Source organism: Trichosurus vulpecula, chromosome 9 (assembly GCF_011100635.1).
Source record: "Trichosurus vulpecula isolate mTriVul1 chromosome 9, mTriVul1.pri, whole genome shotgun sequence".
NCBI lineage: Eukaryota > Metazoa > Chordata > Mammalia > Diprotodontia > Phalangeridae > Trichosurus > Trichosurus vulpecula.
The window spans coordinates 57,897,678-57,918,289 of NC_050581.1; the positions used below are offsets into that span (position 1 = coordinate 57,897,678).

The following is a 20,612-nucleotide window of genomic DNA, read 5'->3' on the forward strand; positions in this document are numbered from 1 at the left end:
CATTACCTAACCTCCCTAGGTCTCAGTTTCCTTATCTGTTGAATGAGCTGGTTGGACTAGATGGCTTTTAGGGACACTTCTAGTTTTAGATCTACGATCCCATCCGTTCCTTGAATCCCCAGAACCAAGTGCTATTTATTCCTCCAGAGGTCAGGAGGTTCCTATTAAATGATTGCCCTCGCACACTCCCCCAGATCAATATGGATTTCAGCATAGTCTGGGTACCGGGGAAGTGGAACACAGAAAGAAGGAAGTGAATGAATAGGGAGCTGGTGAGTTCTAGGCTCTGCAGCAGGGTAAAGACATTCAGAGAATGACCACGGGTCTGTTCTTCTGTCTAGCCAGAGCGAAGCCTGTAGGCAGAATGAAAAACTGCCAAGTGGAACGTGGGAAGTTTTTTTTTCTTTTTCCATCATTATGGCCTCAACCAACATCCACAGGATATTGCAAGATAAAGCCAAGAGACTAGTTGGCATCCCCTTCATTATCTGACTCGATGACATCGAGGGGCTGTAGGCGCAAGGAATCATAGTTGGGAGGTGGGGTGCCTGGAATGGGCATGCTCTGCTCATCTGGGTAGTCCTCGGGTACATGAGGAAGGTTGATGTTATCTTCGATGTCATGCTGGAAGCCAAAGTTGGTGTGTGCCTCCACCAGCTCCGCCACTGTGGGTGGAGGGCCCTCATAGCGGGCCTGGGCCCGTCGCTGCTTCAGGCCTTTGGCCCAGGCCACTAACTTGATAATGGTGATCCACACGCAGTCGATGATGATCTCCCCAAACTCGATGATGCACAATACTGAGCCGCCCATCCAGAACCCAAACTGGCCACCCAGATTGGAGAGTAACCATACCACCTGGAGGAGAAGATGTGACCTGATGATAAAGGCTCCCACAGAACCCCACTGGAACCTAAGAAGGCTTTGGGATCATTGCCAAGCCTTAGTGGTACATCTCCACCCCACAACTCCCACTGGACAGGGCCTGGCAGAGGCTTAGAGCAAAATATTTTGTGTGTCCCCGGGGAGAGCTGTACAAGAGAGAGAAGTCTCTAGGTTTTGGGGCCAGGACTGCTCGATGGCCTGATGTGGCTCAGGGAATGGTCTGCAGTTGATTTCTAGACTATATCCTTGTCCCTTTTTAGGCCCAGGTCTAATGTACACCTTTCTTCTCCTTACAAACTCAGTATCTGGGTAGCAGTTTGATGGAGTGGAAAGAACTTTGGTTTTTAAAGGACCTAGGTTTGAACTCTGGCTCTTCCATTTACCTGTGTGACCTTACTCAAGTCACTTCTCTGGGATTCAGTTTCCCCATCTGCGAAATGAGGGCAGACTATGTGATCCTGACTCCAATAATCTGGCTGTACCTGAGGCAGGTGGAGGGGGTATCCATGACTATGATCCCTCAGGGGCACCAGGGTCTCTGACTCTCCCAGAATCAAGAAATTTGAGGCTGGGGGTGGGGGGGGGATGTGGGTCTTAGGGCTTTACAACTCACATCGTTTGCTACTGACTCAGCGAATGTCCGGAAGTTGAATTCTTGGAAGTAAATGTTGAGCTTGACAATGCCTTTCCTGTGGATAAGAGAGAGATCGTGGCTACTATGTGGTCTCAGGCCACGAGCCTGGTAAGAGACTAGGTGGAAAGACCTTTCCTTTTAGATAAGGTTTAGATAGTCAAGTCCCATATAGAAAGAAGGGTGAGGATGGTATTGGTTGGGGAACGGGCTAAAAAAGGAAGAAAGAAGATACTGAGGCCATCTCTTAACTGCCACAGTATACTCCTCCCAGAATGCTCTGTTCCCAAGAGGGAGGCATGATGTTGTGTCCATTGAGGATAACAAATATGTTGCTTCTGCCTATCCCTGGAGTCTTAGGCATCATACATCCTTCTTCCCTGCCCTGATTCCAAGTCTGAAACATAAATCTTCTCTTACTGGTACTGCTTCCTGGTTGCTATACACCTGCCCAACCTCTTTCTGGATCTCCCTAGAGACCAAAGTTGGCTTTTTTTCCCCTTTGGAACTCATGGAGTTGTGTTGGAGGAGACATAAGCCTTGAACCAGCTTCATCAAATCAGCTATGGATTTTAGGGTTTGATTTCACCTTTCATCCGATCTCTTATCTGGGATAGGAAACAGTGATTATAGCCTTATCCTAATCTAGGAACAGGGGTAGGGAACAGCCTCTTCATAACCTTGGGACAGGGAGTGATGATCCTACCAGACATTCCCCCTACAGGTGAGAAAGAGTTGCAGTGGCAGAAATATCAACAGATACCTGAGGGTGACTTAAGCTACAAAATCCTTCTGCCATGCTTATATCACAGGATGCAGATGCCCATGGTGGCTCTTTTGATGGGACCAGACTTAGTTCTTGGCTTCTTGACTATGCTGAGGTTTTGTAGAAGGCCTAGCTCTAGCAATAATCAGTGTCTAAAAAGGAGGCTGGTCCATAAAGCTCCTTTAAGAGCTGACTCTTGGCCTCTGACCCTGTTAATCTTGGTTGCTCCCTCTTCAATTACTTATTGTGCTGAGCCCTTTTCTGGACATCCAGTGTTCTCAGGCTGCCTCCTGGAAGTACATGGTCTTCTACTTAGGCCTACCCACCTGGATCTGTAGCTGTTCCATGGCTCCCATACTCAAAATTCCATGCAGGGTAATATCCTAGCTACTGTGATGACCTAGCCCTTTGCTGAAGTATTATCCCTCCACTTCACACACATGTATTTTAAAGGGAATTCTCCGGAGACACTGCCTTAATGCAAAAGAATCATTCTAATAGAAGGAATTTTAGCCAATGAGGAAAGGTCAGGAGGGGAGATATTTCTAGGCAGATTCCTTGTAGCTCCTTCCTTTAGGAGTCTCAAGGATCCTAGGATTCTTCCATGAAAGTAAGAGTACTTACCTGTTTACGGTCAGGTTGGTGGTTTTGTCACGTTCATAAGACAACACATGGAAAATCCAGTCCTGGAACCAAAGACAGCATGACTTCTCTCAAACTCAAAGTGCTTCCAAGAATATTTACGGTGGCTGGGACATAAAGGGCCACTGACATGGGCTTTTTAGTATTTAGTCGATGAGCTTTTAAATAAGTGCTTACTATGTGCTTAGCAATGGGGATACGAAAAGAGGCAAAAATAAAGTTTTTGCCCTCTGGGAGCTTACATTTAATGACAACATGTCAACAACTGGGTGTATAAAAGATATGGACAGAATAGATGAAAGATAATATGGGAGGGAAAGGCAGTAGTAGCTGGGAGGTGCTGGGAAAGGCCTTTTGGAGTAGGTGGGATTTGAATTGTGACTTAAAATGAGGGAAACAGAGATGCAGAGGTAAGGGACTAAAGTATTACAAATGTTGTTGTTCAGTCATGCCTGACCCTTCGTGATCCCATGAACCATATCACACTAGTATTGTCCATGGGGCATTCTTGGCAAAGATACTGGAATGGTTTGCCATTTCCTTCTCCAGTGGATTAAGGCAAACAGAGGTTAAGTGACTTGCCCAGGGTCACACAGCTAGTAAGCGTCTGAGGCTTTATGTGAACTCAGGTCTTCCTGACTCTGGGCCCCGTGCTCTATCCGCTGAGCCACTTAGCTGCCTCTAATTTCAGGTCTAGGGAACTTTAGGGAACTTTAATGAGGGGTTGGCTCACCAAGAGAACAGATGTGGAGACCACCCAGCTATCAAGTCATGAGGAGTTCTAAGCCTCTATCTATTCCTCCTTATTCTGGTCTGAGATGATTACGGGGAGCAGGTGAGAGCTGTCCGACCCATTGATGGGCAGATGCATCAACCCGTCCCAATAATTTCCACTGTGTGTGTGAATATATAAAGACAAAAAAAAAAAAGGGAACAAAAGACCGAATGAGAGAGAGGGACAAGAGAGAAACATACACTAAATAATCTTCCCCCTCAAGCCTTTTCCCATCTTCTGACTTCTGTTTTTTTTCCCTTAAGAAGAAAAACCAAACCAAAAACAAATCTCAGCTTCTCTAAAGGGCCTATCCTATATTACTTTATTGCGGTCATTTATAAATCAGTAAACACAAGGAGGGTTAAATGATGCCCTGGGGGCCAGTGAGAAGGGCAGGCAGAGTCAGACCAGAGCCTAACAAATCTGATTCCTTTACCTCTGAGGCCTCAGAGGGCCAGTCAGCCATGGAGATCGTCATCTTGTACTGTGTATCACTGGAATAGACAAGGACTCTGGTGAATTCAGGAAGCTTTCTCCAATTCCCCCTGCCCCTCCCCAGTCAATATTGTCTGTCTCCCTCCACACCCTCTAACTCAGTCCTCAGACAACACTTTGTTTACTCCTCTCTTATGCATTTGCCGTGTATTTTCAGAATTATAATTATTTCTGAATGTGTTATTTCCCCTTACTAGACTATAAGCTTCATGAGGGCAGGGACTTATCTAAATTTTATATCTCCCCTAGCACCTCGTACCATCCTCTTCACCCAAATAAATGCTTCTTGAATGGGATTTCCAAGTAAGATGCTTCCGGTTCTTTCCTTAACATAGGAATGGAGTCATTTCCAAGTCTTGCTCCTTCCTCTCACACTGATCCCCTTCCCTTCCAGGTACTCACTTGCAGGACTCCTTACAAAGGCTGATGCAGTTTTCTCTCTGGAGCACGCTCATGCGGAGGTCTGAGTAGCAGTATGCTGTTTGACACAAACCAAATGGATCATTGAGTAAGGAGGGAGAAATGGAGAGGCCTTGGAGGGAGCACCCCAGGGAACTGGGAGCAGGCAGTTTCCTCCATATAAAGCCTTTCCTGATCTCCCAAAGGGGTGGGGAACCTGCGGCCTCGAGGCCACATGTGGCCCTCTAGGTCTTCAAGTGCAGCCCTTTGACTGAATGAAACTTCACAGAACAAATCCCCTTAATAAAAGGATTTATTTTGTAAAACTTGGACTCAGTCAAAAGGCTGAACCCACGTGTGGCCTGGAGGCTGCAGGTTCTCTACCCCGTACCAGGCTCTTCCCTCCTTAAATCCCTTGTGTTTGTTTTGATTTTATTCTATACGTAGTTATGCATGGGTGTATGTATGTGTATACACATGCACACACACGTACAGATTTCTTTCATTTTTTTCTTTGTAGCCCCAGAGACTCGCTGCACCATGCCTGGCACATAGTAGGCACTTAATAATTTTGTGGATGGATTGATGAGAAGGATTGGAAAAGGGGGCCGAGAGGTGGTTAACACTAAACTGAAGAACCTGGCATGGGCTAAATATTCCCTGCCTGGACATTTGGTGGCAAGGCAGTAAACTGAAGTCTACCTTGAACCATTTTGAAAGCTGGGAGCATGACGGTCAAATCCCAAAGGATCGAGGCTGTGTAGGCCTCTGTATCCTTCATGTTGCCCAGCAGAGGCCTGATGGACAATAATCACTAGCGAAATAGCTCACAATTTATCTGGCGCTCTAAGGTTTGCAAAGCGTGGTTAAAAGTGTCCCATTTTATCCTTGCGACAGCCCTGCGAGGTTGGTGTCATCATTACCCCATTTTATAGACGAGGAATCTGAGGCAAACAGGGTTAAGTGACTTGCCCAGGGTCACACACCTAGGAAGTGTCCGAGGCTGGATTTGAACTCAGGTATGCTGGATCTATCCACATCGCCACCTAGCACCAAAAAGAAGGCCTCCAGGAATGATACTTTGAATTGAATTGGAACTGGTTAAAGTACCTCCTTTGGATGCCTTGGCAGCTGCTTGTTACTTAATGAAGATCTCTAAACCTCAGCTAGGTACCTTGTGGGAGACTAATAATGACAAGTGACATTTATATAGTGCTTTAAAGTTTATAGTAAGCCTCACAGTCAGCCTACATCTAAGCCTACATACCAAGCTAGTTAAACCCAGGTCTTGCAGACTCCAAATTATCACCCATGCCTGTTTCTTTCAAGAAAGGCAAGGAGGCAGTTACTTACAACATGAGAAATCTAGTCTGGGTCCTGGGGGTGGGGTGGCGTCCAGCTTAAACTAGTTTGCAGATTTCAATACAGAATGTCCTTGCAACCAGTTGCTTTCCCCAGGCAGGGCCCAGGGCTGCCCGGAGCCAGATCAAACTGGCTTTAGAAATGGACTGAGTTGAATTACCATTTAACCTGATACCTTTGACAATTTGGTCAGGGATGGACAGTCTGAAGTTTATATCACTGGAGGTAATAACCATATAGAAGGGTTCATAAATACAATGGAATATTGTCTATGTGTAGAGGGCCCCTCCCTCCCCCCAATAACATAATCACATAGAAATGCTTTGCTTCTTTTCCTTGGAATATTTATTTGTTGGATTCTGTCCTGGAAATACAGGTAAAATCTGATTACTAGATAAAGGAGCTTCACCACAACCCTGTGAAAATTAATCTTCTGAATCTTGCCTATGGCCTTGGCAATAAAAGAAAGGCATTAAAGGTAAAAGGTAATGAGTATCAGAGATGGAAGTTGCATCCAAGTCTTTATCCATTTTGTAAGTTCTTCTGTAAGAAGGCTGGGTCAAATATCTTATTCACCTCTGTATCCTCCATATCGCACCTATTTGCACAGTGCAAATAGTACATGCATTTTGAATTGACTTGAAACTGAATTGGACAAGATATCCAATTCGATCAGTTTGAGTCACCATAAAGATCTCCTTCACTGGTTAAGGACACAGAAGCCCCTGAGGCCCATTGGCTCCTGGGGGGTGGGGAGAGGGGAGGCTTTAAATACCAGGTCTAGAGGGATCATTTAGGGTTCAAACACTCACCCCAGTCAGGAAAGTCTTGGTTGTTGCAGTATTTCTCCCCCTCAGGAAGGGGATATAGGTAGTGACCACAGTTGCAGGTCTGAATCATGTGTCTTTGGAAGCAGGATCGAAGGCAGGCCTGAGGAAGGGGACAAGGATGGGATTGAAGGCCAAGTATTCTTCGCTGAGGCCAGCACTGTCCAGGAGAAAGGCTTCCTACACCCTGATTTCAGAAACAGCCCTCCTGGGGGTCCTCTTAACTCATCAGCCTTTCTACACCCATTCCTAACACCTTTGCATCTTCATTGTTTCCTGCCATATCCTCCTAACTGGCCTCCCTGCATCTCATGTCTACATCTCCCATCCCATCCTACATATTGGTGTCAGTTTAATTTTACTATGCACAGGCCAAACTACATCACCCCCTCATTCAGTCTAAAACAAAGGTTCTTAACCTGGGTCTGTGAACATCTCTGTTTCTCTCCGAAAATATTTTGACAACTGAATTTCAATATAATTAGTTTCCTTGGTAATCCTATGTGTTTCATTCTATGTATTTAAAAACATTGCTTTGCCCATCAATTGGGGAATGATGTAACAACAATGTTAGTTGCAGCTACTATGGTTATGTAAGGCCAATAACACCAGCACACAGGAGGGCTGCTAGCACAGGTTCTTTGATCTGCTTTTCTAAGGAAAGCAACTTTAAGGGTTTTACAACCTCACTTTAATTAAACATACATATATCATTCACTTAGTTCAGGGGAAAAGTCAGCACCCTGAACTTCGGGGAAAACACAAACAGAAATTACAAGCAGAAATCATATAAACAGAGCAAAATAACACAAATCAACAGACAGGCTTCTAGCTGTCTGACCAAGACATTACATACTTAGTTGCCAGAGAGAGAAACATCAACATCTGGGTTTTTCAAAGCCAGGGGTCTTCTTAATGGCTACCCAGAATCTCATCTGGTCAAATCACACAACACTCTTCTAGTGAGTGAGCCCCAAGCAAAATCTTCACCTCGGAGTATATATACACTTCTTCAGGGTCAGAGGGCATCACAACTGTGAGACTCAAACCCATTTGACCTAGGCCTTCCCATGACTTAAGCAGGTCATCAAAGACTCCCAATTCAATCAAAGACTCTTGATTGAAACAAAAGCAAGACTCAAAGGCTCTTGATTGCCTTAGTGCTGAGAAGCACTCCAAAATAAAAGACAACAAAAAGTCCCACTTTACTTGCTATTATGAATGGCTAAACAAAGTATGGCATATGAATATAATGGAATACTATTGCTCTATAAGAAATGGAGCTGGGAATGGTTTCTGAGAAGCCTAAGAAGACTTATATGAACTGACACAGAGTAAAGAGAGAACAATTTATACTATAACAACACCATTAAAACAAACAACTTCAAAAAATTCTGATCAATGTAATGATCAAACATTATTCCAAAAGACCAATGGCACATAATACTACTTACCTCCTGACAGAGAGGTGATAGACTCAGGGTGCAGAATAAGGTATAGATTTTTGGACATGGTCAATATGGGTTTTTGGGTTGGTTTTTTTTTTTTTTTTGGCTTGACTGCATATTTGTTATAAGGTGTTTTTTTTTCTTATTTTCCCCCCTACTGGATGAGAGGGAAGATTGGAGTGAGATAAAATAAATGCTAGTTCATTGAAAAAAAATTTTTTAAATATCTTGAGAATGGATCTGTAGATTTTACTATGCTTCCAGAAGGGTCCGTGACACACAAAAAATTAAGAACACTTACTCTAAAACCTTCAGAGGCTCCTATCTCTTTTAGGAAACAATAAAAACTTTCAGTTTAACATTCAAGGACCTTTAAAATATGACTCTGGTTTCCAGACTTACCCTTTTTACTTCCTTAGCATTCTAGTCAAATGGAATAGCCCATCTCAATGGTAGATAGGTGACCCAAATTCTTACAGTCCAGAAGGATAGACTCACAGACAGAAGAGCAATAATGGTACATATGAGAAAACCATTCTTAACATTCTGCTTTTTCTCACCTCCATGTCTTTGTACACATTGTCCTCCATGCCTGGAATGATCTCCTCCTACAGTTCTACTTTTTGAAATTCTTTCTTTCTTCCAAAGCCCAGCTGAGGCACCACCTCCTTCATGAAGCCTACTCTGATTACCTCAACTAGAAGTGATCTTTTCTCTTGCATATAATTCATACTGTTCTTATGTATTTATAAGTTACACAGGCATTATCTATTCATTTTATTCCATGGTTCTCCCAACTAGATTGCAGATCATGAGTATTTCGAGGGCTTTTGACTGTTTCCATTTTTGCATCACCAGTGTTTAGAACAGTACCTTATACATTCGTCTTTTGGGGGACTAGGCTGGTGATTTCATTGAGGAATTCTCTATTAATTAGGCATTTGCTCTTCAACTTACAGTCTTAGAGAGTTGTCTCAAAACCCCAAGAGGGTACTTGCCCAAAGTCACAGTGTCAGATGTAGGACTTGATCCCAGGGCTTCCTGATTCTGAGGCCAGCTTATTATATAGGTGTTTAATACGCATTTGTAAAATTGAGTTGAGAAGGTTTTCTAACTTTCTTTACCTTGGACATTGAATCAGCATGTGACCTTCTGGCTGGGCCTGTTGGGCTGGCTGAGTGAGACATACTTACTGCTCAGCTTAGGTGGGAATAGCCTTTAGACTTTGTTTTGGGTCTCTGTGACCCTTTTCTCAAAAATAATCTCCAAATGATTCCTGATGTCATAGCTGTCAGGATGCAGCACCTTCTTTCCCAGAGACAGAGTACAATGACTAATCTTCTGAATCTTGCCTATGGCCTTGGCAATAAAAACAATGAAATAGTCCCTGCCTATCAGACAAATAGAGAAGATGGGAGGGAGAGGAGAAGGGAAAGAGGCAGATGGCTGAGGACATGACACAGAGAAGCAAAGGGACTTGTCCGAGGTAAGGGAACAATCTGAGTCAGCATTAAGGACTAACATTCAGTCCTCCTGCCTCCTAGCCCAGAATTATCAGAACAGGAGCAGAGCTGGGGAGATAATGGTTGGGGACATGATTTGAACCTAAATTCTCTGGCTCCAGAGCCAGTGTTCTTTCTAATGTAACAAAATGTCCTTTAGAGGTTGCTCACCAAGTAAGGAGCTGAAGAATATTTCTAATACTTTAGGCCTAAACTGCAAGGCCCTGGTGGGAGTTAACTACATCCCCTTTCCCAATGACGTCATGTTTCTCCCTGAAGTCTGCAAGTGGTGACTATGGGCAACTGGAAGGGTCCACCAATTTTTGAGCCCAGAGCTTGTACAACTCTGGCTCTGGGGAAGGCTCCCTGGGGTACTTGGTCCTTTGGAAATGGGCCTGATCACCCTAGGGTCAAGATCTTAAACTTTTGGAGGCAGCAGTATAGTATACAGGGAGTCCAGGGCACAGAAGGACTGGGCTAATCTAAGAATTCTCTGGACATCTTGAACAGTGAAAAACTCAAAATCAGGCCCAGAACTGTGGAGTTTTAGCCTATGCTCTAAAAGTAACCCATCACTGAGTTCTAGAGGAGTTTGTCTTAAACTAGGTCTTTCATTTTTTTATCTTTAACAACTCTTTAATGAACAAAATGCTCACCTGAACTATTATTGTAGTCTCCTAACTACGGCATTTTTTTTACTTCCAATCCATCCTATAAACAAAAGGCAAAACAATTTTCTCTTGGATAGCAGAGCGGAAAGAACATTGGACTTGGAACCAGAGGGCCTAGGGTTTGAGTCTTCTCTTCACTACTTAATAGTTGTGTAAACTCTGGCAAGCATATGTGTGTGTGTACATGTATGTATATAAGGGTAAGAGTGTATATATGTGTATATACATATATCTATGTATATACATATGTGTGTGTGTGTGTGTGTATGTGAGAGAGAGAGAGAGAGAGAGAGAGAGAGAGAGAGAGAGAGAGAGAAACCTACCTAAGTTTCAGTTTACTCACCCGGAAAATGGAGATAAGAATACTTGCACCCACCTCCCAGGGCATTTAAGAGGAGAGGGCTTTACAAACTGTAAAGTGCTTCATAAATGTAGACTACTGTTCCCAGCATGGCCTCCAGTGCATGTGTCTATTATCTGAGGACTAGCCTAAGTTTAGAGATTTTCATTATTGTGGGGAGTGTGGCCACTGCATGACAAATTATGTGATCACAGCCATGAGTGAAAACCATCCAGTAAGGTGGTGTGTGGTCTATGTTGACTGAGTTCCCATGTCGACAACATCATGGGTCTCAACATATCCTAATGCATATGTCTGATGATGCAGCCACCCTACTCAAAAACCTTAAATGGTGCCCCACTTCCTAGTGAACAAAGTACAAACTCCTTAGCCTATCATTCAATGCCCTCCACAGATTGTCCCCACACTATGACAAAGTTCTCATCCTTGGGTTTCTGACTCAGGGCCAGGGCTGGGTCAGTAGAGTTAGTTGAGAGAATCAGATAAAAGCTATCACCAACCTGACCATTGTTCAGGGATTTCTTCCTACTGACTTCTCACAGAATCTTAGAGTGGGAAAGGATGTGAAAAGTCAAATAGAACGACTCTTGTTTCCATTTTATTCTGGCCTTTAATAGCCCACCCCCCATTTCCCAGAATGCATGCCTCTCAAGTACTTTTGCTTCTTTGGTATCTCTGGTGTCCCATACGGTTATTCTGTGGGGAGACAGGTAGGGCCAGCAGAGAGACCTCAGTAGGACGCAGACATCTAACAATCTGGCTAGATCTTTGGTTTCTCTAGGATCAAAAATGAATGTGTTCAAGAGCCAAAAAAAAAAAATCTGCTGAGCCAGCAAACAGGGGTGGGGAAGTTCCTCTAGCTGATGAGTCTGTTTGGCAGGCATCAAGGAAAGATCACATGCTGATCATAAAAGAATTATCTCCTGTGACTAAGGCAGGGGAGGGGAAAAAGCCACACTGAGCTTCAAACACACTATTCAGAAGAACCTTATTGGAGAGGGATGGGGAGGCAGGAGGTTCTAAGGACTAAGGCAGAGGTCAAAATACCGAATTCCAATGCTGGCCTGACACTTCCCCCTCCCCCTTCTCTTTCTCCCTCTGTATGCTGTTTTTCCTAAGCATGAACAATAGTTTCTCCATTCATAAAGGAGGGGTGGGGGGGTTGCTAGTTTCATAAGAGAGAGTAAGAATGGTGAAACTTCCACTATGATGCAACTCACACAATTAAAGAACCTCAGAGGCCATCTAGTCCAAGCCATACCAGACTGAAGATCCTCTCTATACCATCTTCTGGAAATGGTTAAACAGTTTTCTTCTGATGCCTTTTAGTCAAGGGGATCATATAGCCCAATCCATTTTTTCATGGATCCAATTGTTAAGGTTTTTTTCTTTCTTTTTAATCTAGTCTAAATCTTTCTCTCTGCAACTTCCATTCATATCCTCTGGGGCCTAAGGACTAATACTTCTACATCCTTTCTACATGCAGATAGTTATCATGATACCCTCACCCAAGTCTTCTCTTCTCCAGGCTGATGTCCCCAATTCCTTTAACTAATGCTCATGTGGCAAGATTTCAAGGCCCATATCTGTTCTAATTGCCTTCCTAGGGGGTGGGGAACCTGCAGCCTTGAGGTCACTGTAGGTCTGTGGGCGCTGTCCTTGGACTGAATCCAAACTTCACAGAACAAATCCCTTCAAATAAAAGGATTTGTTCTGTAAAACTTGGACTCAGTCAAAAGGCCTCACCCAAGGACCTAGATGGCCACACGTGGCCTCGAAGCTGCAGGTTCTCCACCCCTGCTCTAGATGTTCTTTAGCTTATCCACATTCTTCTTAAAATGTGGTGCCCACAACTGATTGATACTCTCAAGAGACAATCATAGCATCATAGGTATGCATTATTCATTTTCATTATGGGGGCTGGATCCATGGAGAAGTCTTAGTAATATGGCTGTGTCATAAAGGCTTTTTCTCTTCCAGGAAAATGGAAGACCATTGGGCCTCACCATCTGCTCTACTGATATACCCTCTAGACCCAAAAGTGCATTGTCACCGGATTTGCCAACATACCCTAAGAACCCCTGGTCCTTGATATATGGCCTATGGTTATATTTTCCTTTATGCATTATCTTCCCCAATTGGAATGTGATCCTCGAGACCAAGGGCTTTCCTGATTTTCTGTTTGAATCCCCAGTACCTTGCTAATAGTGATTACTTAATGAATGCTTTTTCATTCATTCATTCATTCATAGGATTGGATCCCCAAAATAGATTTATCACCAGGCCTACTTTTAATTTAGGAGAAGCAAACAAGAGGAATCAGCTTAAATATGGAAAGAACGATTTAGATTAGACATGAAGAACAACTTCTTTGGAACAGGAATCTGTGGAGGTCTTGGATTCTTGAACCCCTATATGTCATCCTAAAAGGCCAACTTGCCTTTTGATCTTACAGTCCTTCATAACAAATTATTAGGATTTAGGAATTAATTACAGAATACTTTACCCTTTAATGATGGTACCCCCTGCCCCATATTCACAGAACCACTGGGAGCAAGCTCCTACCTGTCCCAAATTCTTACTGTCCAGGACAAGCCATGAGAGCAACAGTGGGATACATGAGAAAACCAGTCTGAGTTCATAGATAGAGCCAAGGGGCTGGTTTCCACAGGGTTCAGGAACATTACCCAAGGCCAACCCTTTGGCACACTTCACCAGTTTGAACAAAAATGTAGTGAGGGCTTCACGGTGAGTGGTTTTGCTTTTCAGGGGACAATGTACTCAAAGGAAATACTCCTTCTGCTCCTTAGGGAGAATGAGGATTCCTCAGAGACTAGCCCAGGCCAGTCTGGGTTCTTGGAAGAAAGGGCTTTGTCTTAAGGGTTTGAGTTCATATATTGTCCCTTGGGCCAACCAAGGAAGACAGGACTCAGAGCTTGTAGTTGAGACCCTCTTATCTCTTCTCATAGCAGTAATGACCTTGGGTGAAGGGAAGAATAAGAAGCAAGACACTCCTGCTTAGTAACCCCTTAATTAAGAGAATGTTTAACTCCCCATGAGTTGGGTTTTTTTGAAGTCTTCAAAGTAAATTTTATGTATACATTTATGAATAAATGTATTCATATGATTTCAAAGTTGTTAAAAATTCCAAGATCCAACATTTCCAAAGGTTTAGACACTGGTGAGACCACCTATGAAGTTTTTAAGGAACTGCACACAAGCACGAACGTTTTATAGAGAGCATACAGACTAATTTACTAAGCAGGCAATTGATCTGGTAGTGACTTATTAAAGGATCTTATATTTGGATACACTTGTATAGTCCCTAGTAGACACATTCACACAAAAGAAAATGCAATGGGAAAATGATTGGTTTTTCTAAATGCTCATTTAGAAAGGTTTTAGAAAAACAACAAAATGCATAATGCAAAATGATCTATAAAGCTTGGCATATCACTTGTATAGGTTAGGGAAAACAGTAGGCATCATGTAACATAAAATAATGCAGAAAATGCTAAAAATTTCCATTACAGAAAGAATAAATGGCTTAATTCAAATATGAAGAAATGATATGTCTAGCTATAGATCTCTATATTTGCATATATGTATAACAGGTCTATGCAGATAGATAGATAGCTCCTCTGAATCTTCTCATCATCTAGATTATAGAAGGAGCCTAATTAGACAAAGCCTGGGAATGATTTTATTAAGTCTTCAAGATCTTAAGAGAAGACTGGAAAGAAAGGGGAACAGAAATACACTGGGTGGGGGTAGGGAGAAGGGAACTGAAGGTTAGGGAAAATTATCTCACTTAAGCAGGGGGCTCAAGTAGACATCTATACAAACAAAGAAGAGAGGGTGGGGGAGAGCAAGTGGCATTTCAACCTCATTCTCATCTGAGCTAATCTAACGAAAGGAGAATAAATATATTACAGGTACGAAAACAGAGCTCTTTTCAGGCATCAAAGAATGAGAATCTGAGGGGGTACCCATAAATTCGGGAACAGACAAATACTATGGTATATAAATGATATAGAGTCTTATTCTGTTGTGAAAAATGATTAGGGGCAGCTAGGTGGTTCAGTGGATAGAGTGCTGGCCCTGGAGTCAGGAGGATCTGAGTTCAAATGTGGCCTCAGATACTTAGCAGCTGTGTGACCCTGGGCAAGTCACTTAACCCTATGCCTCAGTTTTTCATCTGTAAAATGAGCTGGAGAAGGAAAAATGGCAAACCACTACAGTATCTTTGCCAAGAAAACCCCAGATGGGGTCACAGAAAGTTGGACACAACTGAAATGACTCAAACGCAACAAAGAAATTATTAAGGGGATGGTTTCAGAGAAACAGGGGAAGACTTGTGTGAACTGATGCAGAACAAAGTGAACAGAATCGGGAGAACAATATATGCAATGACAACAATATGGGGAAGGCAAACAATTTTGAAAGAATCAGAAACTCTTAATACAATGACCAACTGTGATTCCAGAGAACTAAAAATGAAACATGCTATCCACCTCCTGACTGAGAGGTGAAGGACTCAGATTGCAGAATGAGATAATTTTTTTTGGACATGGCTAATGTGGAAATTAATTTTGACTGATCATACATGTTTGTAATGGGTTTTGTTTTTCTTTAGTTCTCAGTTAGGGAGGAAGGGAAGCTTGGGGCTTGGGGTTAGAAGGCAATTTTTTGCTGATAGGAAAAAATAAAATATAATTTTAAAATCGACAAAAAACATTTTGAAAAAACCCTCAAAGTATGGGTCATTGAATTTTACACCTATTCCTGGTAAAATTTAGAACAGATTATTAAAGTGATGGTTTGTGCTTACTTAGGGAAGTGGTGAACACTATAAGCCAGTATGTGTTCAATAAGAACAAGTCATGCCAGACCAACTAAACATCCTTTTTGGACAGGATTACTGGACAGGTGGATCTGGGAAATGCTATGTATACAGTACGCCTGGATTTCAACAAGGAATTTTTACAAAGTTTCTTGTAGTATTCCTTTGAGGAGAAGATGGGCTGTGTGGACTAGATGATTTGGAACTAGTCAAATCACAGGACCCAGAGAGCAGTATTAAATAAAGCTTAGGTCTGCCTGGGGGGACTTTTTAAAGGGGTACCATCAGACTCTATGCCTTGGTTCTGTTCTGTTGAACACTTTTATTAAAGACTTTGATGAAGACATAGATGGCATTCTTAATGAATCTGCCGATGACAGAAGGGTGGGTGGTACAGAATCACAGACTTAGAGTTGGGAGGAATCTCAGGAGTCACCTAGTCCAACCCACACCCAAATCAAGCATCTTGTTTATTATATCCTCAACAAATGAGATCATTCAGATTCTTGGTAGAAGACTACAGATGAGACAGAACTCACTTTCCTGAAATGCGGTTCATTTCCCTAGAATTAAGATACTATTCCTCTATCAAGCTGAAATTTTCATTCAGAAAAGCTAACACAATCTTAGACTGCATTTGGGAGAAGCCCAGTGCTCAGAATGAAGGAGATGACGGTTCCACTATATTTAACTCTAGGCAAACCACAAGGAGTACTGTGTTCAGTTCTTGGCACCTCATTTTAGGAAGGACATTGACAAGCTGGGTGTGTCTAGAAGACTAGGATGGCAAGGGCATTGGAAACCATGCAAACCATACAAAGATTAGTTGAAGTAACTAGAGGTGGTTGGTTAGCCTGGAGAAGGACAATAAGATAGTTTTAGAATTGGAAGGCACCTGGGAAATAATCTAGTCCAGTTTCCTCGTTTAGTAAAATGAAGAAACTGCAACTCAGAGATGTGTTAGTGAAGCAATGGGTAAGAGCACTGGTCTTTGAGTTAGGAGGACCTGAGTTCAAATGTGACCTCAGACACTTACTAGCTGTGTGACCCTCCCATTGCCTCCAACTCCCTCCCCACAAAAAACAATACAAACCACAACAACAAAAGAGAGACAGCATGGCATAGTGGTAGAGAGCTAGCCTTGGAGTTGGAAAGACCTGGGTTCAAATTCCATCTCTGACACAAATGGTTGTGTGATCCTGGGCAAGTCACTCAACCTCTCAATACCCTCATCTACTTAGGTATAGACCTGTTGTGGATCTATATTGACAGTGGGAGTTTCCTCATCAGGGAGTACCATCAATGAAATCACAAGTATAGACGATAAAAAACCAAAACAAAACACTCCTGAGGACACACAGATAGTACGTGGCAAAGATAAAATTCAAACCCAGATCTCTGATTCCAAATTCATTACTCTTTCTTTTAAAATTTTTAAATTAAACTTTATTTTTAAGATTATTAAGCATTTATTTATTCTTCCCCATATGTTCCTCCCCTCCACCACTGGAGAAAGAAAAACAAAACTCTGGAAAACAAATTCTCAACACACTGGCTAAAGGATTGGATTTGCTCTTCTTGGACGCAGGTTGCAAAATTAGAAGTAAGGAGGGAGTGAAATAGTTTGACTCAATAGAAGAAGAACCTTCCTGACAAAGCTACCTGGAAATGGTACTGGCTGCCTCCCTGGGTAGTTAGTTCTGTGCCGCTGGAGGAGATCTTCAAGCGATGGCTGAATGAAATGATGACTCAGGGACTTTAGAGGGGATTCATTTTCAGAGAGAGATTACAGCAGATGGAGAGACAGTGTGGCGTAGGAGAAAGAGTGTTGGGTTTGGAATCAATGGAAGTTGATTGAAGATGGAGTCTGCCACTTGCTACCTTTATGGCCCTAGACAAATCACGGCCTCAGTTCCCTCATCTGTATAATGAGAGGATTGGACTGAATGGCCTCTACAATCCATTTAGATCTGACTCTATGGTGTATGGGCCCATAACTGTTACCCAGATTCCTTCCATAGCTAGCTTGAGAGGATTCTACTCTATCCCCTAAAAGCATGATAATGATGGTTGAGGATTTAAGAAGGACTTTTGGAGAGTCTAGAGGAATGCTGAAGCCCAGCAACATTTTAGCAACAGTGATACCACACCCTAACAGACAATCAGTGCCAGCATTTCTCTTCCCTGCTCATTAATTGGCCTCTATAACCCACAGTTCTGTCTTCAAATTGATAAACACATCGGTAAAAACTAGTTAATAATGAAATACAATCAGTATTTCATTTTACTTAGATACCTTATCACTAATAATTGTTCTCCGTGCCATAATGACAGTATACTATGTTCCAAAGTGAGCAGATCTTTTATTATCTAAATTCCTTACCTGTATTGAGTAGGTCGTGTTAAAATCACTGTAGAGGTTGTGGACCTGAACGTCGGATCCATTGATGGTACAGTGGCTATAGGGCTCACCTATCCGTTCCAGTTTATCCTGAAACCCAAATGAGGCACGGAGAATATAAGCTCCTTGGGGACAGAGACTTTTGCTTTTGTCTTTGTATCTCCAGCACCTAACACAATGCCTGGTATACAGTGAGCACTTAATGAATGAAAATAGTCCTATTCATTGAATGGGCATTGCCTCACTTAAAGTGAGAACCTGAAAAGGCCTAGCCTAAAAGGGCCAGCATCTCCCAATGCATCCTGGGCCATCTCCAGTCATCCTGGTGAATATCAGACCACTGGACCCAGATGGCTCTGGAGGAGAAAGTGAGGCTGGTGACCTTGCACAGCCCTCCCTCACTCAAATCAGCTGCAAGTCATGTCATCATCTCCCTGATGTCATGGTCCTCTTTGAGAATGAAGGACAAACACAACAATCCCCTAATTCCAGAACCAGTACTTTTTATTCTGCCACTCTGAACAGAGAAAAGCTCTGCTAGGGACAAATGGATACCATAGTTTGGGGTGTAACTGGGATGTGTAGAAAACCTTGGGCAGCTCATCCGCTTAGTAAGATCACCTCCAAACTGGCTGTCCTAACAAACTGTCATCATTCCCTGATGTCATGGGCCTCTTCAAGAATGAAAGACAAACACAAATGTATGAACAAAGGAACTTACAACTTTAGGGAGTTCCTGATTATTCAAGTTACTTTAAGAACCTTTTAAACAGTCATTCCAAATTTACCAACACATCCATAAAAGTCAGAAAGTTAAGAAAGTTAGGCCATTCTCCGTCCCCCAACCCCACCAACACTCTAAGAACAAAGATTAAGTTTCCCTTCTCTGGGGCTGTGTGTTTATTATTGCCCCAGAGGCCACAGAAATCAGTCATAGATATCTGGGAGGAATTTTAGAGATCACTTAGTCCAATGCCCCATTTTACAGATGGGGAAATTGGGAGACAATGTTTGAGCTACATATCTCCTGCCTTCAGTTTCTCTCTCTCTCTCTCTCTCTCTCTCTCTCTCTCTCTCTCTCTCTCTCTCTCACACACACACACACACACACACACACACACACTCTCACACACACTCACACACACACGTATGCAGGAGTAACTATATTTTGATAACTATTTAAATATAATTAGTTTTTTTGTATAAATGCATAAGTTTAAATGCCTACATTTTATGCATTTAAAAACATTATTCTGAGATGAGGTCCATAGATTTCACTGGACATCAAAGAGGCCCATGTCACAAAAAAAGGTGAAAAATCCCTTCTCTAATTCATCCCTCACATACTGGTTAATTTATTTTTCTAATATAGTTTCTGGCCATATTATCTGCTTCCACTAGGAACCTTCCATTGCTCCCCATTGAGGGGATGGTGTTAAACAAAGAGTCAGTCAACAAGCATCTATTAAGCACTTATTACATGCCAGGGAGTATGGGGTGTTCATGGAGGACTAGCACCTCCTGGGTGAGGGCTTGGTGAGCCCTTCTCAGGGCTGCTCATCCACCTTTGGTGTCCATCTGCCACCTAACTTTCGTCTGTGGCTCCAAGAAGCTGGAGCATGTGCAGTGGTCACACTCTCGTAAAACCATCTCTGCAGACAGGCTAAACCAGGTGGAGGGTAAACAACAGGGCTCAGACCCGCTGGTGAGTTAGGGGCATGTCTACTCTAATCATGTGAAGACTTTCCTGGGTAGAATGGGCAGATGAGAACAGTTAGTTCCAACAGCTATGAAGGAGGCTGATGCAGGCACCGTGGAGCACTTAGAGCTGGTCAGGCACTGAAGACACCAAGGTCACCCAGTGCATCCCAGGCCATTGCCAGGTTTTGACTTTTGTCCTGCCACTGGACTTCAATGACTCAGGAAGAGGAATGAGGCAGACCACTTTGTGTAACTCTGCCTCACTTAAGTCCAATTCACTTACAAGTCCAGACGTTGCCTGTGATGTCATTGGTCCTCTTCAAAAATGAAGGACAAACAACAACATCTTGCCAGGCATTGTGGTAAGCTCTGGGGAAAGGTAAAAACACTCCCTGCCCTCAAGGTGCTCCCATCCTAATAGAGAAGAGTAACCTTGGGGCAGAGAAGGGAAGCAAGGTTCCTCACATCCTTCAAAGCTAGGGAGGAAAGCCTTTGGGAGCCTCTGTCATTTGGAAAGCCTAGTCAGCCCAAACCAGAAGTGGTTCCGTGTTAGGCACGAGAATTGCTAAATATAGGTATTGACTGATAGCAGGTTTTCTCTGTGGGTGATGAGGGTTCAGGCTGCAGGCAGACAAGTGCCAGATGGGGGTTGGCTCTATGTTGGAGTGACGCCCCTCCTGGTACTCAGCAAAACAGTGAATTTCTGGGAGGAGGGAGAATAAGGGAAAGGGATTCTAGAGAAGACCCATGCACACACTGCTCTTCTGCAAACAGTGCTGACTGTGATCAGGAGGCCATTTACACACTCCCATTCTACAAACACCTCTCTGGTTTCATCTGGCATAGCCTTGGCTGTGTGCCCAAGAGATCAGTGCTTCTCTCAGAAGGCTAATGGGGTAACGTATA

At 43.0% G+C, this 20,612-nt stretch overlaps 1 protein-coding gene across 1 annotated transcript in view; it reads right to left on the minus strand.

Moving 5' to 3' along the window:
- Positions 1-465: 465 nt before the first annotated feature.
- The window catches only part of SCNN1B (sodium channel epithelial 1 subunit beta), a 35,692-nt gene continuing 15,545 nt past the window's right edge, over positions 466-20,612 (minus strand). Inside the window, exons 6-12 of the mRNA XM_036739552.1 lie at positions 17,988-18,095; positions 6,765-6,882; positions 4,594-4,669; positions 4,133-4,190; positions 2,904-2,965; positions 1,496-1,571; positions 466-855 (exon numbers count right to left, since the gene is read on the minus strand). Of these exons, the coding sequence (XP_036595447.1) occupies positions 466-855; positions 1,496-1,571; positions 2,904-2,965; positions 4,133-4,190; positions 4,594-4,669; positions 6,765-6,882; positions 17,988-18,095 (888 nt within the window). The remainder of the gene's footprint in view (positions 856-1,495; positions 1,572-2,903; positions 2,966-4,132; positions 4,191-4,593; positions 4,670-6,764; positions 6,883-17,987; positions 18,096-20,612) is intronic.